At 46.7% G+C, this 20772-nt stretch overlaps 1 protein-coding gene across 1 annotated transcript in view; it reads right to left on the bottom strand.

Moving 5' to 3' along the window:
* Positions 1 to 275: 275 nt before the first annotated feature.
* CLEC19A (C-type lectin domain containing 19A) overlaps positions 276 to 20772 on the bottom strand; it is a 195807-nt gene continuing 175310 nt past the window's right edge. The window contains exons 4-5 of the mRNA XM_078664223.1: positions 4579 to 4711; positions 276 to 1176 (exon numbers count right to left, since the gene is read on the bottom strand). Coding sequence (XP_078520349.1) covers positions 1097 to 1176; positions 4579 to 4711 — 213 coding nt within the window. The 3' untranslated portion in view covers positions 276 to 1096. The remainder of the gene's footprint in view (positions 1177 to 4578; positions 4712 to 20772) is intronic.

Raw genomic sequence — 20772 nt, 5'->3', positions numbered from 1 at the left:
TGTGGTGTGCCCATGGCAATCATAAGGGCAGCAACAATTATGGGGTTCTAGGGACATCATTCTAAAGGAATACAGAAAATTAGCTAATTTCACCTGTTTTCCTGTCAATTTTGGATTTGTGAAGGCTGGACCATGATGCCTCACTACATATCAGTAAGGCTGGAACATACTTGTATGAATTTTGATACCTAACATTATAAACTCTGCAAAAAGTTTAACATGTAAGCCATATTGGACCAGAGAAATAGCCACAATATTGCATTTTTACAGCACTGTATTTTATTGTGAAGAAAACAATTTTAGCAGCAGTCATAAAAATATTTAAATATCAACCACCAAAAAGTCACCTGATATAAGACAGAAGTGTTTTCCAGCAATTGGGTTAGACCTTTCATTATGTTTACAGTGCTTAGAAGCAGCAGTATTGTGCTATGAATCGTTATATTGAACACAAGTAATATTAATAAAAATCTAATTTGTAAAGCGCATGTTACGCCTTAAGCATGTCCTCGCGCTTGGAAGGAAAGCCACGAAAACCAGCAACTCAACAGTCACTATCACAACAAGTATCTAAAATGGTCGTTCCTACCCATAATCACAAAACCCACAAACTTTCTACCATCCTTCCTGCCCACCATGACCTTAGTCCAGGACCAATTGGAAATGCCAAGTCATTATTATTTGTTGTTGTGACATGAGCTTTTGCAAACTTTCATACAATAATGTGTAGAATGGCTCCAATGCTTTCGACAAGGGTGATCTTACTTCTTATTGGGGTTATTTGTGCCCATGACAAAGAACATGGAAGAAGCCATTCACGCCTGACACAGATTGTTGAACATTTGGACCTAGCGAAGCATTTTTCAAATATTTAATTTGTTGCGGTTGAGCAAGTATAAAATGATAGTTGTTTACCACATAGTAGAAAATACTTTACAGCTGCTGAAGCAACCATGAACCTCAGCCTTCTTATACTCATATGTTCTTACAATCATGTATGTGACCTCTACATGGTGATTAGAAGTTAGAGGGCACCTGGTCAGGTTATTTTAGTTCCATTGCATACAAAATGTTACTAAGGCTTCCAGGACATTGGCTAGCTGACAGCTAGAGATGGAATCTTGCAGACAAATGGGAAGGCCCGGTTGCAGCTGTTGTCGTTCCAAGATCGTAATGCTAGTAGGAAAAAATGGAAAAATCTATGTTATTCTTCAGAATATGTGTGGTCAATGAACAAGCAAGTATGTCAAATGCACTGTCAGAAATTAGTCTACTTCTGTCACATCATATTGCCTTAGGCTTAGAGCCTGACCTAGTGGGCTCTACTGGCCATTAAAGACCCGCTCCAGCATTAAAGGCCCGAGCCGAAGGTTAACATTTTTGTATAACGTTCCTATTTCAGATTTACAAATAATTTGTGAGTCCAAGAATACAAAAATTAAAAAAGAAAGTGGTTGGATGAGGAGGCCTTTTCTCCCATCGTCCCTTTTGGATCCATGGTATCAGAGTTCGTACCCTGGATCTGAGAGATCTGATTGCGTGCCGCAAGAGAAAAATGACCCTTAATGGCAGTCATTAGAGGGCTCGAGACACAGTCCTCATGTCCTGCAGTTTATTAAAAAATGGCATACAGAGGGCACGATAGGCACACCACAGTAGGGGAACCCTCACCTTAGCTGATGTTTAGGGGTCATTTTAGGGTTCAGGGATTTGCAAGTCAGAAATCAGACTCGTGATTCCAGTATAAGCTTCAGGGTTTGAAAATTCCGGAAGGATTTGCAATCTGGAAAAAAAATATTTTTTAAAGAAATGCTTGACTAACTGTCAAGCACTTTGGTTTAACCCTTCGGCATTTGCAATCAGCAATAGGCTAGGCCCTGTGCCTAGACCCACTTTTGCCTGGTCGTATTGCTGGTGTTGCCTGCCTATAGCAGGTGTTGGCTGCTTGCAGTGGGGCTGTGCGCAGAGGCGATTTTGGCACTGAGCCAACCACAGTGCCCAAGCCGTGCTGCATTTGGGCAAAGATTGTGTGCAGCAAGCGTTGTTAATTAGGTATATCTCAATAACACAAATTAAACTCATTTAAACACCACAGTTAAAACTGAGCTAGGGTTCAAAAGTTTAAAACCACTAACATTCACCAGTTATGGTTATCAGCGTACACAAGACATGCCCAAAGACCAGCAGCGGCTCGTCTGCTAAGGCGGAGGAGCGTCACTTCCCAGGAAAAATAAAATGATAATAACATAATGTTATTTTCCTTTTATTTTCCATCCTGGCTTTATGTGTGGGGCGGGGCTGGGCTGCCCTGCCAAAACAGCAGGGGGAGGAGTGGTGAGCACTTTCTAAGTGCGCATGACTTTTTGGCCGGCCTTCTTGTGCCGGCCAAACAGTCATGCACACTTAGCATGTTCTAAACCCAGTTATATATATCTAAGAGCCTGTGTGGAGAACATGCACAGGCTGCCAGTCCCTGTCTGAGTGTCGCACCATGATTACCATGATAACAACAATTTGAAGAAGGTGCTGGTAGCTACCCGCACCTCCTTCAAATTGTCATTATCGAGTGCCACTCTCCTACTTCAAACCCCAGTTTGATGTAGGAGAGTGGAGCTCGATAACGACAATTTGAAGGAGGTGCTGGTAGCCCCGTTTTTAGATGGACTTGGACATCCTCTAACTACACCAATTGAGAGAGGTGGACTAACTGAAGGTTCACATATACCCCATGAAGGTAGAAGTACGCGACCAGAGGGGTATATAGCTGCAAGTTTTTACTCAGCTGTTGGGCATTACTGATTCGCGATGGAGCCACATTGATGATCCCTGTTTATTAAAGAGTGTTTCTGACAAGCTCCGTCCGGGCTTCGAGGAGTTTCTTTTCCCTTTGGAAATCTACTTGAACTAGGTCTGTCTTTAGTCCACTTTTGTCCTGAGGAACTATAAACACACAAATACAGGGTCGAAACATCGACGTGAAAACAATCTCATGTCCAGGCTCACTATAGCGCATCATTTATGGAAATAATATATGCTAGAGTGAAAGACCAGAAAAGGACAGAGAACCTATGTCTTTGATATAGTTTTGTTTGTGTATGAATTTGAAAGGTCAGACTTTTCACTTTATGTCAGCACACTCACCCATTTAATTTTCTATGTATGTGTTTTTGTTTTTCGTTAGACAACTCTTATTGACTTTCTGTGCAAAGTGCTTAAAAACATAAAAAACAAGAAATCCAGAACAATATAATTAATATTCCAGAACAATATCCAGAACAATATAATTTGATAAATTGTTGTAGGTGTGGTACATTCATGACCGTCTAGTACTATTCAATAGTGATTGTGAAGGAATGTTTTGGTTCTGAACAAGCACCTTATGGTGTTTACCCGACGGAACCAATTGTAGATTTATAATTATACACCCAGGTTCCGAGAGATATAGGGTGACCCCATTGTTCTTAATGGACATGCTGGGGACAGCAGTGTCATGATTGGATGGGGGATTCTGGAAGCCTGTGGGCTTCCTAGTTCCTGGTTTCCTGTGTCGGACGTCGAACAGTGGAGAGGAGTCGGGTTTCAGGTAAGTGTATTTTACCGTTTGTTACCCCCGCCTACACCTTTTCTCCCTGCAACACCTCTACTGCCCTGTAGCAGCTGCCACTGCATAAGACATGGTATCCTTCATGCTCAGGTTATCAGGGAAGCGATCAGTCAAGTTGTGGTGTCTGAGGTGTGTATTGTCTATAACTGCTGAGGTTTGGTAGCTCTGCATTTTTGAGCCAGATCCACAACTCAGTTGTATATTTTTAACCACATCCATGCTGGTGACGGAACCACTCCGTCACCAGCCACGGACGTGCTGTGCTGGTGACGGAGTGGTTCCGTCACGGCCTGGCGGCTGCGCTGCAGTGATTTCGTGCTGCGTGGCGCATTCTATTGAGCAGGCCGGGCCGTGACGGAACCACTCCGCCACAAGCATAGAGCGCCCGTGGCTCGTGACGGAGTGGTTCGGTTACGAGCATAGTGGCGCTACGCGACCCCCCCTTCCCCCCAGCGCCGCGGCGGAATTACCGCCGCGGCCAAGGGGTTAAATATATAGATAAATATACACACACATGCATACATATATATATATATATATACGTACATGATTGTATATACATATAAAATATATGTATATAGATTTATATGTGTATAAGTAACTCAGTAGCTCGTGTTAATGCTAGGGAAGCTGAACACGACTAATCAATTGTAAAGAAAAAAATAAGTCAGAAAGTTATGAAACGATAAACAGCATGCATTTCCTACCAAAGCACGTTGCCATGACGCAGCATGAGTTGAAGAGCAAGAGATGTGGAGATACAATGAGAAAAGATAAAAGACCTAAGCAGGCACGATGCACCGCTCCATATTAAGCAGAGAGAAAATCCAGCGCCTGCCTTTCATGAAAGGTCAGGTGGATTATTGTCGTGACAGAAATATCAGGTGCTGCAGAGCCAACAATAATGAGGCATTTTGTGTACCCAGCAGGAAGATGCTTTTGAATAGGCAGCAGTGCTCCATGTGTTGACCTACCACTGTTGTAGCGGTACCATATCTGCACGCAGTCCTCTTCTTCTGCAATGGTGTGGCTGCTGTCATCAGGCTGGTTGCCATCCCAGTACGCGTAGTCATGTGGTGTGCCATCTGTCCATTCAAACTGACCTTCCTATTGAAAGGCATGGGGTAGTGAAACAGGGGAAATTCACAGTATGCATTATCCAAAGCAGCCATTAGTACATTAAGGGCCAGATGTACTATTCCTAAACCTCATCACACATGCAATGATCTGCCCTGGGAATATGTTTGCACTGCAATGGATCACACACAAAAGTAACAAGCATTTGTAAATGCATTAGGTTTCGCTTATGTGATGTATGTATATATATATATGTATATATATATATATTTTTTTTTTTAAAACTTTTAGCCTGTTGAGCAGTGTAGCACTTAATTTAAAGGAACTCTGTAAAAGTGTTAGGACTTGAATATTAAGAAGGGCAATATATTGTACAGTAATAGGTGGTAAGGAAGGTGCCCACCAGCAGACAGTATTCAAATGGTATGCCCCCTGTCAGCAGGATGTACAGCAGGAAAGCACTTAGCAGCTTTAGTTGCTGCGGGTGGTGCTCAAATACTCCTCCAGGAAACGGGAGAAAGCTATAGTAAAGCCAATTTCATGAACCTATTTATATGTAACTCTTTCTTATCAACTATTCTTAGCAACAGCTTCAAAGATTAATCTAGAGCTTCACTCGGAAGTGAAATCACAGTTGAAAAAAACACAAAATACAAATATTTTCAACTTAGTCATCAGATCACATATCTCAGCTACCCCAGTATGGTCACATTCTTGTACATGGTTATATAAAAATAACAAAAAAGTTATCAGGTGCTTGTATGATAGAATCGAAGTGGCATTCAACATAGTCCATTAGGCAGGCAGCTGTAAGGGCGCTCTCTCTCCAACCACAGTGTTAAGTTAAAAAACTGGACAACAGTGTGGGATCACACTGCATCACCTCCCAGCGGGTTGCCCCTGAGCATTTTGGTCAATGCAGTTCACCAAGCGTGTGTGCTTGCAGGAATGTCTTGAGTAATTACAATGTTTTACTGGCCATCTCTATACACGTGTTTCTGGATCATTATCCGTCGTCAGTAGAGATTAGGCATCAAATATTTGAGTTTGCTGAGCAGGCTGCCAAAGTATTCTCAGGTCACAGTACCTCTCAAGGCGCGCAGGGGCCTCTCCACAAACTTGTCAGCTCAACTGTCTCGAGGGAGCCTTTTAAACAGGAAACCAATGTGGGATCACAGTGCTTCACCTCCCAGCGGGTCGCCCCTGAGCATTGTAGTCAATGCAGTTCACCAAAGTTGTGTGCCTGCAGCAATGTCTCAAGTAATTACAAAGTTGTACTGGCCATCTCTATACACATGTTTCTGGATCATTATCTGTCGTCAGTAGAGATTAGGCATCAAATATTTGGGGTTGCTGAGCAGGCTGCCAAAGAATTCTCAGGTCACAGTACCTCTCAAGGCGAGCAGGTGCCTCGCCACGAGCTCGTCAGCTCCACCGGCTCGAGGGAGCCTTTGAAATAGGGAACCAATGTGGGATCACACTGCTTCACCTCCCAGCGGGTCGCCCCTGATCATTGTGGTCAATGCAGTTCACCAAGCGTTTGTGCTTGCAGGAATGTCTTGAGTAATTACAAAATTGGACTGGCCATCTCTATACACGTGTTTCTGGATCATTATCCGTTGTCAGTAGAGATTAGGCATCAAATATGTGGGCAGTAGCGGTCGGCAGTAGGTGTTTCTGTAGGGCGGTGACGTGGACAGGGGGAGGGGCAGGGTGGGGGGTAGTAATGTATGGATTACGGAGTTTTACAGGTAAGTAAACATTAACATTTTGTGATGCAGTGAGTGCAACGAAATTCATTTCATTTGTTTAAATGTTTACTTACCTGTAAAACTCTGTGATCCATACATTACTACCCCCCACCCTGCCCCTCCCCCTGTCCACATCACCGCCCTACAGAAACACCTACTGCCAACCACTACTGTATGTGGGGTTGCTCATACTTGATACTGACCTCACAGTCATGGTACCGCATGCTGTGGAAAACCCTCTTGAATAAAACCAAGATGCAGCCCCTTACCTGTGCACGTCTGACTGGTTATGAGCTAGCTTTTTTGCCACGCATATTACGATAAAAAAAAGTGCCACTCTGAACCCTGCCATGTTGCTACCCCTCTCTTCTGAGAGCGCGGAAACAGACATACAAGATTGTCTTTTTAAAACAGAAGAAGAGATGGGACTGGTAGACTTGACTGATGTTCCCTTATCTGACCCCCAAGGGAACTATATGTCGAAGGCTCTTGTTTCAAATAACCAGATGGCACAACTACCGCTGCATATGCACTTACTACACTGCATACAGTAGTTGAGACCTCACAAGTTACTTATTAGTCCGCCCGGGCAGCTGAGCTAGTCGCCCTTAGTAGAGCTTGTGAATTGAGCAAGGGACTGGCTGATAATATTTATACTGACAGCAGTACGTCTTTGGGGTTGCCCATAACTTTGGGCAGCTCTGGGCAGAGAGAGGGTTTTCTAAATCGCATGGGACTCGTATAAAGCACAGCCCTCTAATACATAAGCTACTAGACGCCCTGACACGCTCTAGGAAATTGGCCATAATCAAGTGCAGTACCCACAAAGCAATTACTGACGATGTTGGAGGGGGAAATGCATTTGCAGACCAGACAGCTAAGGAGACAGCGCGAACGAGGATGAAAAGAATATTTGCAGTGGGTCCTCCCAGGTGGGTACCTGAGGCCATCATGTTTGAAGATACTCTAGATAATGTGAAGGAAATTCAAAGTGAGACAACGGTTGAGGGGTTAGCAGTATGGCAGGAAAGCACAGCAAGTTTAGATGAAGATGTATGCTGGATGGACATGTCAGGGATACAGAGATGGATGTTACCCGATGCATATGTCCTCCCTGTGGTCACTATGGCACATGGGCCAGCCCACATTAGTGGAAGAGTATTTGCAAAGTGTTAGATCCTGTATGGCAGAACGATAATATTCCGAAAGTTGTAGCTCGCTTAGTAAAGTACTGTATGATATGTATGATGTATAACACTGGAAAAGGCACCCCTACACCACCTGGTAACTCTGCACCACCCTTCTTCCCTTTTGAGGTTCTCCAGACAGACTTCATCGAAATGGAACGAGTCAACAATCTGAAATCTGTGTTAGTAGTTGAGTGTGCATTCAGTAAATGTATTGAGGCTTACCCCACTAAAGAGAACACAGCCATGGCGACTGCGAAGGCACTCCTAAAAGAGTTCTTGGCGTGTTTTGGTTTGCCCCATTTGATTTGGAGTGACAACGGAAGTCACTTCGATGCAAGTGTTATTCAGCTGGTATGCGACGGTCTGCACATCAAGCAGACGTTCCATGCTGTAAACCACCCCCAGTCAGCAGGTTTGGTTGAAAAGTACAACAGTACTCTCAAAGTGAACCTGGCAAAGATCAAAGTGAGCACAGGATTGCAGTGAGCAGATGCTTTACCATTAGCCCTTTTGTCTACAAGAGCTACAGCTCACTCTAGGATAGGATTGTCACCGTACGAGGTTGTGTTTAGGCACCCGGTGAATGTATGGGGCGTATCGCGATCTCGACGATTTTCTGAAATAGAATACCCTTTACTTGTGAATTATTTGTATGAGTTGACTAAAAATGTGTGCTCTATTCACCAACAGATTCATGAAGCCTTGTCACTAGCTCCCAAGGGGTCAGACCATGACATTCAGCCCAGTGATTATATTCTGGTGCAGAACTTCCAAAGGAGGGGCAGTTTGGAGCCGCTTTGGAAGGGACCTGTTTTGGTCCTCTTCGCCACTTGCACGGCCGTAAAGTTTTACGGCCGGAAGAACTGGATACATTCTACCCACTGCCCGAAAGTACTCCTCCCATTACCCTCCGACCGGTGGGTACTTGATGGGATTGGCAACTCAGAAACGGAGCAAGCACCTCGATCCATTCCCCTCTCAGAAGCCTGACTGACGTGGGCGCCCACAGAGGAGGAGAGCAACGCAGTGTTGAAAGAGGCTGTACCACCTGAGAACAAGGTCATCCAGGAGCCCCAGCCTGTTGGTCCATCTGTGCCTGAGCCCCGGTCCTCTGGCCCCTCTGTGTTTGAGCCCCTTTTTGAAGACCTTCTGTCCCTGGAGCAGTTAGGTATAATTTGTGCCCCAGACGGAGGAACAGTGCACTAAAGGAAAAGTCAGATTAGCAGGGAAGGACTTGACAAGTTAGGCCACAGTAGAATAGGGAGAGGTGACATTGGTGCATTGTTCGAACACTGAACATGATTGCTCGAGTATGCTCCCTTTGGGAAAGGGAGTTCATCATCCTGTGCGACGTGGGATTTCTCCAAAGAGTTAGGATCGCCTAGCTCCATCGCTGGTGCTCAATAGTGCCAGTACTTGATGAACAATAGAAGTCTACCAGCGAGGCTCTGACGGACGCTGGGAACAATTGTCCTCTTCCTTGCTTTCTAAATAGTTGGCTCCATTGCATATCCTTTCCTCTGATAAAAAAAAAAAATACCCTTTTGGTCGTCCCATTGTTGAAGAAGAACAGCCCTTTGCAACCCCACTTTCTAGGCAAAGCGGTTCTGGTTGGTCTAGCTGGTCTAGCAAGAGTAAGATGTTTTTTGTAGCAATCGTCCTGAACCTTTTGGTAACAGTACTTGGGATAGTGTGGTTCCTTGAAGAGAAATATCCTGTGCACTCTTTGATTGGTACAATGCCCGCTCCCCCTAAGCACATGTTTGTTATTTTGGCTCCTTATAAGGGCGAGCACAGAAAAACATATGTTGATAATGTCTTCTTACCGATGCTCCACCAGGCTCACAATGTATTCAATGTAACAAATTGTTGGATTTGTGGACTACTCCCTTCTATGACCCATATGATGATATATTACAGTCCATGCCATTTTCTTATCTCGGACGTTGTGAGTCCTGGTTTCAACTGTTCACTATGGTGTATACTCATTACCACTTAGACGTCATGAATATGACGTATGCTGATTATGACACTGTGTTAGAATATATACGTGTTCACCAAGAGTTTACTCCAGGAGAGCAAGCGGCCCCTGATACCTTGTCTCCGACAGCCTGTATGAACGTATATGAGAACAAAAACAATGTAACATGGCTTCAAAATGAAATGATGGATTTTCAGAGCTTTAATGTCAATGAATATTTTAAGTCTTTCCAGATGTGCAATATTACTCAGGATGAAGCAATGCCGGTGCCAGTAGTTAACACGACAGCCAGTTTTTGTGTTCAAGGCTTTGGGAATGTTAACGTGGGAAAGAGTAATTGCAATTATACTTATAAGTTGAGCACGACTAATAGCCCACCTTTACTTCCACCCCATACTGTTTATTTTGTTTGTGGGTCCCAGGCTTATGAGTGGCTTCCTAGGGGGTGGTCTGGTATATGTTATATCTCTTTCCTCTTTCCCCCAGTATATTTAGCACCTTCCACCTACCATAGGGAACACCGATTGTGGCATAGGGATGTCCATCTATCCCGTATTAGAAGGGTCATCAATACAGAAGACATTGATCAGACATACACTACTCTGCAACAGTTTACTAATGCTAAGAGGGTATTGTTCCCTTCTGGGGCCCTATGTCTAGTAGCCGTAATATTCATCGCCTCACCAGGGTGGTGGAAGCAGTAATAAATACCATGGCTGGAATTCTGACTAATATTACAGCTGAGCACCAGGCTACGAGACTCGTTGCCCTTCAGAACCGGATGGTGTTAGACGTCATCCTTGCTGATCGGGGTGGACTCTGCTGCATCATTGGCAGTAGTTGCTGTGTATACATACCGGACCACGCTCCGAATGTATATGCTGCAATACAGAAGTTGCACAGCCTTGCATCCGACATTCACCAAGAGAATGGCAACTGGACTTTCTCTGGTTGGTTCTGGGGTTTAATAACATCCTGGGGATGGAAAATTCTTTTTTTGCTCGCTGCCTTAGCGGGTGTTGTTTTTACATGTTGCCTATGCATACATTGTCTCCCGGGGAAGTTGACCCTTGCACCAAAGACCCCAATACCTGATGCTAAGTCCAAGTCCATGATGATGCAGGCTGTCCATGATTTAATGTCCATCGATGAGGGCATCTTTGAATATTAACAAAATGCAAATATTCATGTTTTACTAATGCTTCTCTTATTGTGAGAGTAATGATTCGCCTTCTAGTGTGAGACAAAATTGTTAGCAAATGCTAAAAGGAGGGTCTGCTGGGCTGAGAATGCTTCTAGCCGACTCCTTCTAGCATTATGTGAGTTAAGTTAGCATTTGCGGCACCATTTTGTATTCAGCCGCCATTTTGTACCATGATCGAAAATAAGCTCCTGTCTCATAATGTTTCCCTCTGCCAAAAAAGCAGCTGCAATTGTTTCTCTTCAGTATTATCCAAGGTTGAGTTCCACGGCCTTAATGAATAGATCGTTCTGTCTCTGCATATCTTTCCTCTCCCTGCTCCCACCCTAGAGAGATGAGCACGGGCAAAGTAACCTTGAAAGTACGATAGCATAAACCCGTTCCCAAGATGGTAGCTGGCCCTTCTGTACTCTCTTTGTTCGTTAACGCCCAGGATAGAAAATTCCAGTTTGGGCGGGGATTTTAGAGGTGTTGGGAATGTATATTTTGTGTTACTGTCCCTCAGCAGCTATCTAAGGAGGCTGGCGAGACCGGACTCCGCTCGAGCGATTACTAATAAAATAACTTGGTTTGTATTCTCTAATACCTGACCGACTCTTCAGTTGTATGGAAGGCTGAGAGGTGGTCGTGAGTGACCCGGTGGCCCTAATCAGGTCACTTCCTTCAGAATGTATAACATTTTTCAAAATATTTTCTACTGCCAAAATTCAAATGAGGTGAAAGGATATTGGACATAATTAATACACTGATTGGAAAGCATTCTACACATCCAGAAATACCAGAGTAGCACACCACTCAGAATAGTGTTAGTGGGATGTTGGAGAGTAAACATTCATCCATAAGTGGTTTGGTATATGAGTCAATAGGGCTGTTTATTCATTAAACAACTGATCGTCAGGTCAGTGTGGTTGCCTCTCCTGTCCTCAAAGCTGGTCCCGTAACCCGACACACATAGACATTTGTGCGAGACTGCAGGCGACTGTGGGTGACAAAATCCTTTCATCCCAGAAAACCATTTCACCCCAGCTTGATTTCACTATCACCAGAATTTGTGTTCTTAAAGAACATGTAAAAGTTACTAGTCTGGCTGAAAAAGTCTATCAACACACATGTACCGCTAGGATCCTCAGCCGTCCCTCATTCTAAATTAAAAAATTAATTAGCTTTAGGAAAGCAGCACATTTTATTTACTCTGCGACAGCGTAAATGATAGACTGCAGCGTCTCAAACATTAGTTATATTAGTTTGAACATTTCAGCCCAATCTTGTCTGTTTGCATCAGCTCCCTCAGGTCTTCTGGTATTCATTAACAATAATTAGGTTCTGAAAAAATTGTGAGGATGTATCAGCATCACCAACTTTTCTTCCACCCCCCTTGTCCTCTTTATAGTAAAATAAAGGTTATAAATAAAGAAAACTCACAAAAGGAAGGCGACCACATTGCCTCATCTGTTGTATTCTGTTCATATAACTTTATTTGAACATCAAAATCATAAAAGTACATTAACACGACTTAATAACAACAATCATGATGTTATAAAAGGCCATACAGAATAAGAATGGTGGGGTACAAACTTGGGCAGTTTAGTTGAAGTCTCTGCATACTACAACTCTCCGGCTTCATTAATACAAGACTATTAGGCCTATTCATTCCCTTAAAGCTATGCAAAAACTGCAGAATTTTTATAACAGACAAGGCATCAGTGCAAATGTTAGCAAAAAAGTGCAATTTTCTTCTAGTGTACATAAATATACCAGCTTTGAAAATAAAATAATACAAACATAGAACAAAAACTGAAAGAGTACAGAAGAGAATTCTACCACATAGAAATAACCATTTCCAGGCCCACTCATCATTTACAGGTTGTATTATTGAATTATTGAGGCTCCTGCTCTTCTGCAAGGATCCACTTCTATCGCCATAACCAGGTGGACATCAGATATTTTGCCACTGAAAAAGTCACCAGCCTGGAGCTATCTGTTCTTCGAATCCTAGTTGCATCCAAATACCTACTGACACACAATTCTCTGCACAGTGGCAACAGCCATTTCTTCCTCTGGAGGCTATAGGCTGGGCAGAAAAAAAGGAGGTGAGAAATGTCTCCTTGGGGCCTTTGCAGGCTGGACAATTGTCCCCCCAGGAATGAGCTAGTGCCCATTTAGCACAAATACTTGAATAGGAAGAGCGTGATACCTAAACTGCAGATAGAGTTTGGGAACTAGGGGCGGACACATTTCATCAATTGACTTTTAATTTGCCGGGAATGGCTTAAAATGTATAAGTTCTGTAGTAAAAATGGAATCCAGTATATTGCTGTGCCGGCACAGAACCTCTCAAGCCCCAGTTTCCTTAGTAGCGACCTCACAGACATTAACCACTGAATGTTTTTAACAGCTGGGTAGGACGTAAGCTCCCTTATGGTTTCATGGTAAACACCTAGGGCAGACGAAGTCCAAAGCCTGTGCCAGTATTGCAATGGCGTGTGCTCGGCTCTCCTAGTTGATCAAAGGGGTGCTCTGTGGAAGGGGTGCTCTTTGGAAGTGCGAAAAGGGACTCAATAAACCTATTTTACACTACAGTTATTACATTACATTTTGCATACCCCCAGATCTCTGAGCCATATAGGACCGCTCCCAGGGCCTTTTAAATCTCTTTGGCAGAAACTACCCTTTTTGAGTGGGTTTCATTAAAGACCTCGACTAGTTTAGAGGTGTAGTGCAGTTGAGAGCAATGGGATTTTTGAACGTGCATGGTCCAGTCCAAGTTTCAGATTAATCTTAGACCCAGGTAGTCGAAGTTGTAAACCTGTTCTATGGAATCTTTTTTGACAACCAACTTACACTTTAAGTACTTACAATACTAATGATTCAGCACCAATTATCAACAAAAACGTTTTAACAGTGATATTTCAAGTACTATATCAGTCTGCACACAATAGGCTACTGTTTTTAAGGAGACTTTAGAAAACTATACAGTTAAAGAACTTGCTTCGAACTATACTGACTGTAGTCTCTGAATTTTATATAATGTATGTCAGACTGACATAGTACTTGAAATATCACGGTTAAAACGTTTTTGGGCTGAACCACTTTGAACAAAAATGATAAGCTTTGTTGATAATTGGTGCTGAGCCATTTGTATTGAAAGTTATTTAAGGAGTTTTTTCTTCATCCGAAAATTGAAGGGGGTAAATTTTTTGGTTCTGAACACCAAGCATATGTTAGATAAAATATTCCCACTGATGTGGTAGGTGCAGTAATATATCGCAGCATACTCCATCCTTGCATTCATTTGTTATGTATCCCTTTTATGTTCTTACTTTGTGCAGGATTAGATACCATAAATGTGGGTTTTGTGCTATTAAGCTCCAACCCACGCTCGTTACAGAAATAGTTAAAATCATTCAGGAGCTGCTGTGGGCCTTTATTTTGAAATCAGCAGTGTGTCATCCGTGAAACGTAAGGCGGGTACACGCCGGCCTGAGACTTGGGGGGGTGTGATGTCGTGACTGGGCCTTAATGGGAGCACAAAAGGAGACCACACGTGTGTACTGTTGGTGGTCAGTCAAGTGCCTGCCACGCCCAGGGTCCTGGGCTTTTTATTACCTATTGAACGTGCCCTCCGCCTGCATGTCGGGCGGAGCCATCTAACATACGCTTAGGGGGGGGGGGGAAAGAACAAATACAGTAACGCTGTTTGCGGGCGGGTGGTTGCGCCCACCTAGCACAACACTACATTCCTCCTTTACCCTAAAGAGAAAAAAAACATAAACAAACATGACCTCATGTGTCAACTTCTCGGCTTACAGTCTCTGAGGCTTTCAAAATGCAAAAAGAACAGTCTTACTTATGAGGTGGTTGCGGTGCAGCTCGGGCTCTCTCAGCGTCCGCAACAGGCCACGAAGTCTTGGTACTTCTGGGACGGCTTCGGGCAGGGGCGCAGATTGTATCTGCTCTGACTGCGCTCGCCCGACTGGGTGGGGATCAGTTCTTCAGAGTCCTTGGCTACAACAGTTCCAGGGTGGCTTTGGGGCACCTGCAGTTCATGTTCATTCTTGATTGGTGTGGCTGGGTCTGCTTGCGGAGTTTCTTCTTCGCTGGGGGCGTTCTCTCCGGCTGTCTCTTGTGGGCTTTGGGTCAGCCTTGGGTATTGCTCAGCTGAGTCCGGGAAGCAGTCGTCTTCCCTATCTAAAAGTCTTTTGAAGAAAGACACGTTTCTGGTGACAGTTTCTCTCCCTTTTTCTGCAGTGACCATGGTGCCATTGACGCTGGTGACAGTCCACGGGTGTAACTCGAACGGGAGGTGGAATTTCCCTCCTGGGTGGCGATCTTTCACTAGCACCCGGTCGCCCACTTGAATAGGGCTATCTGCGGCTCTCCTCCGTCTTGATGCCTCCTTGTTAGACTTGGTTCGCTGTTCCATGGACCGGTTGTTCGGAGTCGGGGCTGAGGCCCACATGGGATGGTGTGGGAGAGTATCCACCACCGCTCTGTTGAAGCAAAGGCGGCTTGGAGGGATCCCGGTGGTGCAGTGGGGTGTCAGTCTGTACTCTCTCAGAAACTGGAAGAGGGCTAATTCGAGGTTTTGGCCATCGGCCATGGCAATTTGGATAGTCTTATTTAGAGTTCTCATCAGTCTCTCGACCTCGCCATTGGCTTGAGGCCACCTAGGGGTTATCTTCCGGTGTTTGATGCGGTGCGATTGTAGGTATTCTGCCAGTTCACCGCCATTGAAAGGAGGTCTGTTGTCGGTGCGTAATTCCCCTATGAGGCCATGGGTCGCTATGATTTTCTCCAGCTTTGGGATCACCTCGGAGGCTGCGGTTGAGGGCAAAATTTCAATTTCGGGGTATCTTGATTAGTCGTCTACCACAACAAACATGTACCTCCCGCCCGGGAGGCTGCCGAAGTCTGCGCTGGCTCGTGCCCACGGGGCGGTCGGTCCCTCTTCTGTGATTACCGGCGCTGGGAGGTTGGGCAGGCTGGTCGCTATGCACACCGGACAACGTTGGATGACTTCTTCGACCTTCTTGTCGAGGCCTGGGAACCAGAGCTTGGTTCGAAGGCGATTCTTTGATTTCACAATGCCTTGGTGAGCGCCATGGGCTAGGAGGACCGCTTGCTGGGTGAGGCTGTCGGGCAGAACTAGGCGGGGGCCTCTCAAGAGGCAACCTTCTGGCGAGATGGATAGTTCGTTCTGGACCTGGTAAAGTGCTTTTAGTGTGGCCTGGGCTTCTAGGGTGCGGAATGACGCTGGGCTCTGTAGTGGTTTCCAGTTCCCTGACTGGATGGCGATTTGCAGACAGTCGTCGTCCTTGGTGGCTCGTGCCACATCATCAAGGGAGATCGGCAAAGGCCTCGAGCGTTCCACAATCAGTCTCACATAGTCTTCAGTGGCGTCGGCTTCCGCGGCCTCCGTGTCAGTGACTGGGCGGGCATGGCGTGACAAATAGTCGGCGGGGTTTCTGGAGCCCAGTCGATACTCCACTGCGAACTGGTATTCTTGGAGCTGGAGTACCCATTTCTCGATGCGTGGAGGAGGCCGTGAGGAAGACCCTTGGAACAGTGGGAGAAGTGGTTTGTGGTCTGTGATTACCACAAATGGGTGTCCGTACAAGTAGATGTGGAAGTGACGGCACCCCCACAGAATGGCGATGGCCTCTCTTTCGATTTGTGAGTATCTCTGTTCTGTCGCAGTGAGGGTCCTGCTTGCGTACGCGACGGGTGCCCACTCTCCACATGGTTGTTGTTTGGTCAGGACAGCGCCGAGGCCGGTTGGACTGGCATCTACCTCGAGTTGGGACTCGTATCGAGGGTTGAAGTAGGCCAGGGTCGTCTCTGCGGAGAGTGCCACTTTTGTCTTCTGGAAAGCCTCCTGCTGTTCTCGTCCCCATTCCCAGGTGGCTGTGGACTTTGTGAGGTCACGAAGAGGGCCGGTGAGGTCGGACAGGTCTTTAATGAAACGCCCACAGCATGTCACCATCCCAAGAAAACTGCGGACAGCGGTCACGGATGTTGGGGCGGGGGCCTCATGGATGTCTTTGACCTTGTCCGGGTCCGGCCCAACGCCTTGGTCGGAGAACCTGTATCCGAAGAAGCTGATGTCCTTCCGGAGGAACTCGCACTTCTCCCTGTGAAGGGTCAGACCCCTCTCTTGCAGCCTGGCGAAAACTGCTTGGAGGCGTTGGATGTGTTCGTCCAGCGTCGCTGCGTGGACCAAGATGTCGTCGCTCACGTTCAGTACGCCGTCCAAACCTTGCAGGACGTTTTGAATGATGTTCTGGAAGACTTCGGCTGCGCTGGAGATCCCGAAGTTGAGTCTGGTGTATCTCCACAGGCCTGCATGGGTGGAGACGGTCGTTATCGGGCGGGAGTCCGGGTGCAGAGGGATCTGGTGGTATCCGGACCTCAGGTCCATCTTCGAAAACCACTTTGAACCTGACAGCTCGCCGATGATGTCGTCTATGGTTGGCGTCAGATGGCGTTCTCTTTCGATCGCAAGGTTGGGAATGCGCATGTCTACGCAGATCCGCACGGCGTCTGGTTGTTTCGGTTTCTTGGCCACCACAATGGGCGACACCCACGGAGTGGGTCCGCTGACTCTTTCTATGATTCCGGCTCTCTCGAGCACACGTAGTTCGGCTTCCACTTTGGGCCGTAGGTGGAACGCTATGCGTCGGTGCCTGAGGGCCACTGGAGCGACTGAGTGATCTATGTGAAGGCGGACGGCGGGCCCTCTCAAACAGCCGATTCCGTCGAACAGTGAGGTGTGTTGCAGTACGAGATGGTCGAGGCTGTGGGCCTGGACCGTAAGGGCGAAGTGGATCAGCCTTAGGTCTTGGGCGGTCCGGCAGCCGAGCAGGAATCCGGACCCTTCTTGCAACACATAGATTTTAGTGTGTACGTGATGGGCGTCATATGAGACCGTTGTCCGGAACACTCCGCAGAGGCGGATGGGTCGACTGGTGCCGTAGGCGTACACCTGTACTCTCGTGGGATGGAGCACCGGTGGTTCGCTTAAAGTCTGGTACACGCTGGCTGCCATTAGGTTGATCGTAGCCCCGGTGTCAATGAGGGCTGCTACTGCTTGATCTTGTACGTTCACTGTACACATAGGTTCTGCGGATGGTGTTGCAGCTAACGTGTTGAGCATTCGCACCACGTGAACGGAAGCTGCGTCCGTATCGTCATCGTCCATGTCGCTGTTGGCGGCGGCATCTAGCATCGGTTCTTTTTGTCGTACTCTTCGGGGCGGGCCGTTGGACTTTTTCCTCTGTGAAGATAAGCACACACTCGCGAAGTGGTTGGCCTTTCCACAGGCGCTGCAGATTTTTCCGTGTGCAGGGCATGCTGCGCTGTGGGGGGTTGCTCCTCCGCACCACATGCAGGGGCGGGCATGAGGTGACTGGGCTGGGCTTGGCCGAGGTCGTCGGGGTGGTTTCGTGCGCATGTCTGCGGCATTCGTTTTGATGGCGCACACGGGTTCAACTTTGATTGCGACTGCTGGTTTTGGCTCCATATGTGCTGCTCGAGCTTTCAATAGTTCTTTAGATCGCCCGAGCGCTAGGATGTCGTGCATGGGCATGTTGTCTGTCTCTAGGACTCTTTCTCGCAGCTTCGAGGAGGCGCAGTCTTGTATAAATTGAGCGCGGATCTCGTCGTCCAAATCCGGGAGGGTGCATGTGCTGGCTAGCTTTTTGAGTCTCGCGTAGAAAACATCGACGGACTCCTCTGGGAGCTGGCGGGCTTGGCGGAGTAAGAATCGTTCGTAATCCACGCTGGCTAAAGGTTCAAAGTACTCTGTAATGGCGTCGCGCAGCGTGGTGTAGTTCCGGGGTGGGCCGCCTTCTACCACGTCCTTCGAGATATCGTGAATAGCTTCCCCTCCCAGGTGCAAAAGCATTGCACGCCGTCGCTCAACTGCGATGTCTGCCGCCACGAAATAGTTTTCCAGGCGTTCTACCCACTTCTTCCATCGGGCAGCTTGGGAGGGAGGCGTGCCTGTGACTGCGAAGGGTTCTAGTGGCGGTGCAGCGGCCATGGCCATCGGGGAAGGCGGGAGGGGCCGACAGCTAGGAAAAGCACAGTCACCAGATGGTTAGGAGGCCGGAATACGCTGGGGGCGCTTGCAGGGTGTCCCCGGTTGCAGCAGCGAGGCTCAGCAGCGTTGCACGCGAAACGTGTGTAAAACGGCAGGCGCACCTCACGCGAGATGCGTGGGAGACAGCAGGCGGGCTGCAGCGGTGCACGCGGGATGCGTGAGGGACGGTGCGGGAGGCGCGCGGCAGGCCAGGCAGGCAGGCGTGGCGTCGGGGCCTGAAGCAGGCGAGAGCGGGAGCACGGCTGGGGCCCAGAGGTAGGGAGCATGCACCTGAGGCCTCGAGGCCGATCCTGCTGGGCGAAGGCGGCGGGGCCGAATGCTGGCAGGTGAGGAGACTGCTGCTCAGCACGTCGGACACCGTTGCGAGGCAGGGCGGCAGGGTGCTGGATGGCCGTGGCTGGGCCTCCGCTCGGCGAGGCAGGGAGCCGGGTGTAGGGTGGCCGGGAGCGCTCCACTGGAGGGCTGCGCCGAGGCTGTAAAGCGGGCCGCACAGCAGGGGCTCGCCCGGTGTAGAGGGGCAGAGCGCGGCACGCGGTGGGGTGGCGAGACGACCTCGTCGCCAATGTGATGTCGTGACTGGGCCTTAATGGGAGCACAAAAGGAGACCACACGTGTGTACTGTTGGTGGTCAGTCAAGTGCCTGCCACGCCCAGGGTCCTGGGCTTTTTATTACCTATCGAACGTGCCCTCCGTCTGCACGTCGGGCGGAGCCATCTAACATACGCTTAGGGGGGGGGAAAGAACAAATACAGTAACGCTGTTTGCGGGCGGGTGGTTGCGCCCACCTAGCACAACACTACAGGGGGGTCGACTTTTTCGGTTGGTATTTGCCCTTGTGCTAATTGCTATTGAATCACTCGAGTGCAAAGTGAAAGTGGAAAAAGCCGAGGTAATGTGGTTGTCCTCCTGTCGTGTGATTTAACAGTTTTTCTGGGGAAAACATAACTACTGTCCTTCAGGAACATTCCCCTCTCTGTCTTATTTGAATTGAAGGTTATAAATAAATGACGTAGACATTTGGAGTGGCCCATGGATCCAGTGTTTTAATTTGTTTTTCAACAGGCTGGAGTCAATTCACAAAATATACCCACATATGTGGGACGTAATCTTAGCTGTGACGGGGTTTTAATTATAATTCTTGCACCCCACTACCCATTAGGGCACCAGGGGGTAGCCTCCACTTCCCCATTATGAAAAGTGAGCTTCTCCCTTGCCAGAGAATAAAAGGTGACCCTCAACTTCCCCAGGAGTTCAGCAACCGTCGAATCCTGTGTGCTAACATGACTGGAACTGTACCAGATCCGCATAAATATTTTTAGCTGGGTTCGAGGGAGACCCTACAAAATAGGCCAACATCAACTCGCAGGGACTTCCATTGTTCAACAGGGAAAATTCCACTGATAACAAGCATTGGAAATGCAATAGGTCTCGCATTAGGAAAGTTTGAGCTTTTTGTCTTACAAATTACATTTTTTTTATTTGTGTTGTTTTTTGAAATAGCTAAAATAATAGCTTTGTCATTTACAATGCCAATAGTTATAACTTTCGCAAATGTGACACCTATAGCATTTGTAATGCAACATGTTTTGTATTTACGTGACTTAGATATATTGATATTAGAAATAACAATGGCTTTTCATTTTTTTAAATAATTAATACTTAAATAATTTATTTAATTTGTAATGTCAATAGGTCTCGCATTAGGAAAGTTTGAGCTATTAGTATTGTAAATGAATTTTTTTTTTATTTATGTGTTGGTTTTGAAAATAGCGAAATGAATAGCTTTGTGATTTATAATGCCAATAGTTGTAACTTTCGCAAATGTGACATCTTTAGCATTTGTAATGCAATATGTGTTGTATTTACA

The sequence above is a fragment of the Lissotriton helveticus genome, chromosome 10 (genome assembly GCF_964261635.1).
Source record: "Lissotriton helveticus chromosome 10, aLisHel1.1, whole genome shotgun sequence".
In the NCBI taxonomy this organism is placed as follows: domain Eukaryota; kingdom Metazoa; phylum Chordata; class Amphibia; order Caudata; family Salamandridae; genus Lissotriton; species Lissotriton helveticus.
Note: the sequence above shows the minus strand (reverse complement) of the source record. Positions and strands in the feature narration are given on the sequence as shown.